At 41.0% G+C, this 9,575-nt stretch overlaps 1 protein-coding gene across 1 annotated transcript; it reads right to left on the bottom strand.

Annotated features, from left to right (window-relative positions):
• Window positions 1-2,061: 2,061 nt before the first annotated feature.
• Window positions 2,062-9,143, bottom strand: spmap2 (sperm microtubule associated protein 2). Its single transcript, XM_066657025.1, has 7 exons — window positions 9,006-9,143; window positions 8,131-8,209; window positions 7,467-7,528; window positions 6,579-6,645; window positions 5,879-6,005; window positions 3,498-3,642; window positions 2,062-2,388 (listed from the first exon to the last, which is right to left on the bottom strand). The coding sequence occupies exons 2-7, from the start codon at window positions 8,190-8,192 to the stop codon at window positions 2,147-2,149; spliced, it is 705 nt and encodes a 234-aa protein (XP_066513122.1). The 5' UTR covers window positions 8,193-8,209; window positions 9,006-9,143; the 3' UTR covers window positions 2,062-2,146.
• Between the last annotated feature and the right edge of the window lie 432 nt (window positions 9,144-9,575).

Genomic DNA, 9,575 nt, shown 5'->3' with positions numbered 1-9,575 from the left:
CCTGTGTCTGCGTGGGTTTCCTCTGGGTTCTCCCGTTTCCTCCCACAGTCCAAAAACTCACGTTGGTAGGTGGATTGGCGACTCAAAAGTGTCCGTAGGAATGAATGAATGTACAGTTGGCAGAAAGGCAGCAATGTTTGAGTAAATACCTATCAATACCCTTTCTTTCAGAGGAATATTTGCTATTTAGCATTAGTATCACAGACCCTTTACTTGAATAGTTACTCAATTAGCCAACAAATTTTGGTTCAGTAGAAACTAGATTATTTTTATCTGCTAGATTGAATCTATGTTGTAGGACAAAGTGAAAGCTTAGGGGGTTGGTTTCATGAGCAGATATCGCAGTACGGAAGGCTGAGCTCACGCTAAGTGCTGAAGACTCCTGCACATGAGGTAGCAAATAATATTTTTTAATTACATCATAATCAGAGTTTAAGTGGTCTGACTGATATAGTGGAGGTTTTAAGGCAGCTCGTTCCTCATTATGTTCCAATTCCCATACATCTCATGAACACTGGTTCATTAAACATAGCACTATATGCTCATTAAGCAATAGAGAATTACTCTGGCTACAGGCTGAGTTAGTATTTAAATATTAAATCACCAAGATAATACATTTTGATTTGTGGTTTAAAGACCCAAGGCCAAAGGATCATGCATACATTAAAACATTAAACACTATCAAATGATGCAGCACTACCAACTACCCTCCTACAAGATACAAAGATACATAGGGCAATTTCTGCAGTGCTGATCACAGAGTAGCAACGACAGAGCCCCTATTTGCTATTCTTTAGATTCTTGATATATTTATAATTACATTTAATATTCATATTCGCTGTGATGTTTGTAATGTGATTGTATTGAAAAATATTTTACTAAAATTTTAACAGGTGTCACGGACAAATCTGGCGTGCTTATCTTAAAAAAGCACTTGACCTTGTCCTGCGACTGTTAAGAACATCTTGTCTGATGTCACATATGGTGGTTTTGTTTTCACAGATGTGCATTCTTTGAACATACACAGGTGTTGTTTGTTACACATTTACCTGAATGTCAATGGCTTGCCATTGTATTGTGGCTTTGTTAGAGTTTAGACATTGGAAATGTTGCACCTGTGGTAAATGTGTGCTTCAGCTCACAACGTATCATATTTCTTCTATTGATTTGTCTTGATAGCCTTGAGTACAGGCGGTGAAATATCAATGTGCTTGGGAACTTGTCGTGGTAGGTGACTAGACAAGTCCTGACAACACATGTCCGTTCAGCACTGGTCTGATTTCAGCAAAAATTAACACAGGATTGAGAGATGAATAGGTGACCTCATAAAAGTTTAGGAAATGACCTAATTTTAGGTCCATCCATCCATTATCTGTAACCCTTATCCAGTTCAGGGTCACGGTGGGTCCAGAGCCTACCTGGAATCATTGGGCGCAAGGCAGGAATACACCCTGGAGGGGGCGCCAGTCCTTCACAGGGCAACACTCACACCTACGGACACTTTTGAGTCGCCAATCCACCTACCAATGTGTTTTTTTGGACTGTGGAAGGAAAGCAGAGCACCCGGAGGAAACCCACACGGACACAGGGAGAACACACCACACTCCTCACAGACAGTCACCCAGAGGAAACCCACGCAAACACAGGGAGAACACACCACACTCCTCACAGACAGTCTATAAAAATGCTCATTCCATAATTCTCATCTTAGAATGACTACATATTATCAATTGATCTTCTCTGTAATCATCAACACACCAGAAAAACACAGCCCACATGTTGTGTCCTTTTTACAGAATGACTTAATGCTACTATATCCAGAGAACACACAACGTAAAGTATAAACCCTCCTGATCTCAATTCCTATTCAAAGAATATCAATCTAATACTAATTTCCCCTGCACTGTCCTGTTTGACAAACATTTGTGTGGATACACTTTCACTTCCCTAGAATTTCAGCTAAACATCGCCTGATTTTATGCAGAATTATAACAAGACACTGTTATTTAATGGTTACAACATTTTAGCACGAGCATGAACTGTTATATGTGGAAGTGTCCAAGTGAAGTGGGTGTTGCATGTTTTATATACACACATATATATATATATAATTTGATATTAGAATCAGGCTTTTAATTATGTCTGTTCATTTGGTCCTGCACCTGCGTGCTGGGGGCAGGGACAGCTCCTGAAGCCTGGGGGATGCAATAGCAGCAAGGGCAGCTGAACTCACTCTATACGGGTCAAACCCATCAAACAGAGGCTTGCGGAGCCTTGGAGTAGCTAGGACCTGCAGCCTCTCGCTGGCTACTGCCTCCAGAGCAGACCTCACCACAGGACATGACACAGGCCTATCCGGAGAATACTGGGGGTGCTCCTGTTTAGGGGCTAGGAAAGGAGTGGAGAAAGGAGGATGGATAGGAAATGGGATACAAATGTCATTAACACAGCTGTAGTAATGCAGGCAAACCTCAGATTGCTCTACTGCAGTAAAACATTTAAGAAGAACACACAACTGAATAAACCAAAGGAGCATTTGAATCCTTGCTCACATCACATGCATTAGCATGACTGAACAAATACAGTATGCAAAACATTCAATCAGACCTGTGGCAGAGTATAACACCAATGTAAATAAACAAGGGCTGGGTGATATGAGCAAAAATGATATCACAATATATTTCTTGATTTTGGTAGATGCGATATAATTCCGATATTAATAAGAACAGTATAAAATAAACTTAAAACTTCCAAGAACAAACAAGAAATATCTGTGTGGGTTTCCTCCGGGTGACTGTCTGTGAGGAGTGTGATGTGTTCTCCCTGTGTCTGCATGGGTTTCCTCTGGGTGGGTGACTGTGAGGAGTGTGGTGTGTTCTCCCTGTGTCTGCGTGGGTTTCCTCCGGGTGACTGTCTGTGAGGAGTGTGGTGTGTTCTCCCTGTGTCTGTGTGGGTTTCCTCCGGGTGACTGTCTGTGAGGAGTGTGGTGTGTTCTCCCAGGGTCTGCGTGGGTTCCCTCCGGGTGCTTCAGTTTCCTCCCACGGTCCAAAAACACACATTGGTAGGTGGATTGGCGACTCAAAAGTGTCTGTGTGTGTGCGTTCATGTGTGTGTGTTGCCCAGTGAAGGACTGGCGCACCCTCCAGGGTGTGTTCCTGCCTTGCGCTCAATGATTCCGAGTAGGCTCTTGACCCACCGCGGTTACAGACTATGTAAGAATGAATGAATGAAGTGATGACAGTGGCCTGTAATGACCGTCAGTCAGTGACAGATGTTGTAAATAATACTGAAAATCATATCATTGTTACTGAAACATTATTTATTGTGATAAATAATGATACTGAATTATTGTCCAGCCCTAAAATAAACTGAAGTAAATTAATACATACAACCAGGTCAGAGTAGAGTAAACACAATATGTGACAGAACAATACTCATGTACTACATGTTCTATAAAAGATGGCCATTAAGATGAGAGGATGAGGGCAGTAACTTACTGGCCAAGAAGTGGGTGCGAACAGAAGGTTTAAGTAAAGGTGCAGCAGACAGTGATTTTTCAGTCAACAGTACATGCGTCTTTTTTGGTTGTGCCAGCTGGCAGATCCGGGCACTTGCCTCAGGTGATCTCAATGCCATACCTAACTGAGAGAGAGAGAGAGAAAGAAAAAAAATATTACTTATATATTTGGTAAATGACACATATTATATGCATGTGTCATGTTTTTTTTTTCATTTCGTTTTTATAATAAACGTAACAATTTTCAAGGTAAATATGAATAGAATTGGCAGAAATGAACAGTCAGGAAGAGAAAGAGGAGAAGGAGAAAGACAAAATATGTGAGAGGAAGAAAGGAAGGCAAATGGTAAAAGTAAAGAGGAAGAAGGGGATAAAGTGACTGTAGGAGAGGGAGAACAGGGTAAACAATAGGGGTGAAGACAGGGACAGGGAAATTTGAAGAAATTATGAGACACAAAGACAAATAAAAAGAAATACTAGGTGTGAAGAGCCTTTATGTGCAAGAGTGCAATGCAATAGTGAGGTGAGTTTTGTCCACAGTGGTGCATTAGCCATCCAAGCCTGTGTTTAATAGACCTGGTCTCATTATCTATCAGTGCATAGACTTGACCACCTTCTTATCATTATTCAACACAAAATAATATAAAAGAATTAGGAAGTTAATGTTCTCCTGGAACACTGAGCTTAGTCCCTTGTTTAATACGATGGTCAGGATGCTTTGTTTAATCGAATACATTTTGAATAAGTTTCCTCACCATCTGCTAGCTCTCCAGTCTGTCTGCACTCTAGAAAATGGTCCAGTGATTGTACACAGAAATGGCTCAGTAATTGGGAAAGAAACTAAGTGGATCGGCCCACAATAGCTCAGGTGTTCACTCCTGAGTGACTGAGTAAGGGCAACTGGAGGTGCTCGGATTGTGGAAAGACCATGAAATGGGTTGAGGATGTCGCTCTATTCCCGCTCCATAGGTAGGTAATATTATGTATTTATTTTTGCTGTTTCAGATGTACTACGTAGGGGCGGCAGCAGGTGGTGTCACTCTCACACAGCTCCAGGGTCCTGGGGTTGTGAGCTTCAAGCCCAGGGTGACTGTCTGTGAGGAGCTTAGTCTGTTCTCCCTGTGTCCGTGTGGGATTCCTCTAGGTGCTCCACTTTCCTCCCACAGTCCAAAAACACATTTGTAGGTGTATTGGCCACTTAAAAATGTCCATAAGTGTGAGTGAATGTGTGAGTGTATGTCGCACTGCAAAGAACTGGCACCCCCCCTACTGTGTGTGTTCTAGCCTTGGGCCCAGTGATTCCGGGTAGGCTCCGGTCCCACCGTGACCAGACAATGAATGAATCCAGCTGCTCGAGTTACAAATGAGTGTCTCTGGTAATTCAAACAATGAAAAAAATCTTCCAGGAAAATTAAACTTCAAATATACACAAGGTGCAATTGGTTTCTTACTCAAACATACCACTCTCTCTTAAACGGCTTCTGAATCAAAACAAAGCCTCAGGGGAGTTTGTTTTTCTGTGAGAACAGCAGTTCTCCAGAATGGTTCCCTTAAAGCAGCCAGCAGCTTAGAGGTTAAACAGTTCTCTACTTGTTCTGCAGCAGAAACTCAGAGAGTATGAGAGGGTTGAACATGGACATATAGACCACTCGGTTCCATTTTGTCGTCTTTGTAATTTTTCAGCCTGGAGCCTTCACAGCACTGCACTGGTTAATGTCAACACCGGTCTACCACATGTAACTCAGTAAAGCAGCTCACATCAAGGCCTCCTTTCATCAGCTCAGGTGTGGTTAAAGCAGGTGGTAACAAACATCTGCTCAGAGCACTGTAATCATGGACAATTTGCATTATAAACGCTGCCCTTCACAGTGTAGCACCGAGCAACTCAGAGACTGACCTTACGAAAAGATGCTTTGTTTATAATGAATAAGAAGCTTTTCCTTAAATGATTTGTTTGGTGCGATGCATGGTTTACCAAAGGTTTAGAGCTACATCAAAGTCAAAGCTCCTTTTCAGGCATTAGGGGAATGTGGAGGCATCAGAAAACCATCTAAACGTGCCATTTTGATGAACAGAGATGAGTGTTTAGAGGTTAAATCAATGACAGGAATGTGATTGTAAGTACTTATTAATATTCCCATGTTTAAGTGGATTTATGTGGTATATGGGTTTACGGTGATCTTTCCACATATATGTAGTAATCCCTATTCTAACTTCTTCACAACCTTGTAATTGAAATTAAACAGTGATATATTTGGTGTGTATTTCATTATCTCTTATAAAACGCACAGAAAGATGTCATATTAAAGTGCGTTCCCTGTAGAGGACATGTTAACTTATTTTCATCATAGATTTACTCACAGTGGGCAGCAGAGGGCGGTCAGGCTGCCAGCCAACAGCGGGTCCACGGGGCATGGCCAGAACACACACTCTGTCAGAGGGTTGAGCTTTTAGTGCTGCTCCACTCACCTTCCACTCAGGAGATTTCCTAGAGAGGGAGAGAGAGAGAGAGAGAGAGAGAGAGAGAGAGAGAGAGAGAGAGAGAGAATATACGAAACAGAAAGAACAGAGTGAATGTATGAGAGTGAGACAGACAACAGAGAAAGTGGATTGAGAGAAAAATGAGCGTGAATATATAACAGACAGAGAGTAAGGCCAGAGAGAATGAATACATGAGAGAGATGGAGAGTTGGGAAGAGAGAGTGAATAATAGAAACAATGGTAAATTGTATGCTAGTGTAAATAAGACCCTTCATATTTTATTAATTCATATCAACTCAAAGCAGCCATTACGTTTTTTTTTTTTTTTTTTTTTTTTTTTTTTTTTCAAATCCATAAAACCAGGAAGTCAATATTCAGTCTTTAAACTGCTGCTTGTTAAGTTCCTTATGCCGCTGAAATGTTACATCAAATCTCATCAGAATAATCACTGTTTGGTCTGGAAATTAAATAAACAGAACACTGATCTGACTTTTGCTCAGTACTGTATATATATATATATATATATGTGTGTGTGTACATTTTTTTGAATATATGAACACTATGATTATAGGACAAACACCTGTGGTCCTCAAAATGAGGGCAAAACTTTTTACTCTCTGCAAGCCTGGACCAGCGGGGAGTCAAATCTGTAAAAAGTCATACAACACCATTAAAACATGTTTTGTTGAAACAGATGCAGATTCAAAGCTGTAAGCGCTTATCCAGTTCAGGGTCGTGGTGGGTCCAGAGCCTACCTGGAATCATTGGGCGCAAGGCAGGAATATACCCTGGAGGGGGCGCCAGTCCTTCACAGGGCGACACAGACACACACACACACTCACACCCATGGACACTTTTGAGTCGCCAATCCACCTACCAACGTGTTTTTGGACTGTGGGAGGAAACCGGAGCACCCGAAGGAAACCCATGCGGACACAGGGAGAACACACCACACTCCTCACAGACAGCCACCCGGAGGAAACCCACGCAGACACAGAGAGAACACACCACACTCCTCACAGACAGTCACCCGGAGGAAATTCACACAGACAAAGGGAGAACACACCACACTCCTCACAGAAAGTCCCCCGTTGGAAACCCACACAGACACAGGGAGAACACACCACACTCCTCAGAGACAGTCACCAGGAGGAAACCCACACAGACACAGGGAGAACACACCACACTCCTCACAGAAAGTCACCCGGAGGAAACCCACACAGACACAGAGAGAACACACCACACTCCTCACAGACAGTCACCCGGAGCGGGAATCGAACCCACAACCTCCAGGTCCGTGGACCTGTGTGACTGCGACACCTACCTGCTGCACCACCCCAGATTCATTCAATTTAATTATTTCAACTGAAATCAATTAATCACAACACACTTGCGTCTCAAGAGGAATTCTTAGGGTAGTTTATTCACAAGTAGCTCTGTGAATAGTTTTGTTGTAGCTTTATGTTACCAAAGGCAGTGGTGATGTGTGTTGATTTTGCTGGAAGCTCATCCAACCAGTACACAGAGCGTCTGCAAATACAGTGGGAAAACCACATAAAGTTCCACCTGAGGGCAGATTTATTATGAACACATACAGTAGTATGGAAACGTTTGGGCACCGTAGTCAAATTACATACACTGCTGTAGATTAAAGCTATCTGACATGAACATTAATACACATTGTCATTTTAATGTTTTTCTGTAATTGTTAGTGCACAACATCTGTTCATTTGCTGACATTACTGCTTTGGAAAAAAGAACATGAAATATAAAATGTGCTGTAACTTTTACACAAGCCATATTTATTGTTTTACTTTGTGTTAATTAGGTTCAAAGGTTATTATCAAAATATACACTCTGAGGTTGTCTTGGCAAAACCCTGCTCGGTTATTTCCTCTAATACAAAATCAACCTCCATTCAGTTGGAATATAAAACTAAAGCATTAATATTCCTTAGATGAAAAGTCAACTTTTTTGATACTCTGTGATTTTAAAATGTATTTCAAAGAAGTACGTTTTTTTTATTCAATAAAAATGATTTAATTTGGACTAACCACAATTGTGAGTATATCTAAATAGGCACGTTGTAGTTTATAATGCTCTCTGTGTCACAGTGGCTTGGGGAAGCCCACCTGTCTGGGAATTTGAGCAGATCTGGTTTAGGCCGGGCGAGCTGGTCGATACGAGTTGCCATGGAAAAACAGGGGCCTGCTGAAAGGACAAATGAAGTTCATCACTGGCTAGACACCTGATAAAAACACACATTACAATTAAACGGTATGCTTTACAGCTGAGACTAATTGGAGCAAATGAACTCAGGATCAAGTTCTCTGGAGACTTCATGGTTTAATCAGGGAGAGCTAAGCTTAAGGACACAAAATGATTGCTTGACAATGAAAGAGGCACACAGCAAATCAAAGCGCATTATCAAAGATGGTTGGCTTAACAGCTTTCTGGAAGTGAAGTTCACTTAATAATTTTTAGACTCATATTCTTGATTAATTTACACAATATTAAAGCTGGTGTAGGCCGTTCCTACCCTCCTCCAAAAGTTACAAAGTGCTGTTTCTGCATGAAGTGGCAAACACAGAGGCTCTGTGCTCACAATGATTTTGAAACTGTAATTTTATAGTAAAAAAAATAACAAAAAAACTACCTATTGTGGCTTTAATCCGTGTTTCGTTTCTACATCTCTCCCCAACCTTGGTCTGAGTGAAATGATTGAATTAAGTTTTTACAGTCTTGTGAAAATTATGGGGTTTTTTTTATATTATTTCTGTCATCAGAGCATTTAATTTTTTGGTTGTTATTGGGGCGTGAAGAAATAAAAGTCTCCTTCTTCAGGTTCAACATTTCTTATAATTTTAGTCAGAAAATACATAGTTAAGGTGTACAATATTTTATAAAACGTTATTTGTGGCTGTAGTACTGAGAATTAATCATATTAGTTACAACAAGGCTTGGAACGTCAGTTGTTAATAAACATGTTAGATAGATAGTAGCTTACCACAAGAAAACAAAGCATATCAAACATGTAGACTAATATGTAATTTGTTCCCATGCTTCAGTGAATTTATTTTTAAGTGATGTCACCAGGGCTCTGCAGAATATAGCCTAAATGACACCATTTTTTCTTCACTAGCTAGCCGTTATATAACTTACCCTTCTGCTAAAGCGAGTGAGGTACGCTAGCCCGTTACCCAGACAACGAGTGACGCGTTAACGGTCGCGTTCAAATTCACCTTAAAAAGCCTGAACCCTTTCGTGTACGGTCATTAATCACTATAGTTCGGACAATAGCAACAACCACAGTAAAATAGGGCCAAATATGTTCAACATGAAGTCAGTTTAGATACGTCCATAGACTAAAAGTTGATAAAATGGTGTACAGTTCTTGGTTTCCTGAACCGAGTATTTCACTCGGTAGGGAGGATGAATCCATTTGTGCCGAACCCCAAACCTTGTCTTCTCTGTGAGGATGAGAGAAGTGGAGGGGCTGTTTTCAGTTTTGTGTAGAGACACAAATCCGTCACTCACAGTTTAAAAATAGTTCAAGGCTTGTTTATTCACTCTTTCA

This window comes from Hoplias malabaricus, chromosome Y (assembly GCF_029633855.1).
Source record: "Hoplias malabaricus isolate fHopMal1 chromosome Y, fHopMal1.hap1, whole genome shotgun sequence".
Taxonomy (NCBI): domain Eukaryota; kingdom Metazoa; phylum Chordata; class Actinopteri; order Characiformes; family Erythrinidae; genus Hoplias; species Hoplias malabaricus.
The sequence above is the reverse complement of the archived record's forward strand: the minus strand, read 5'-3'. Positions and strand labels throughout refer to the sequence as shown.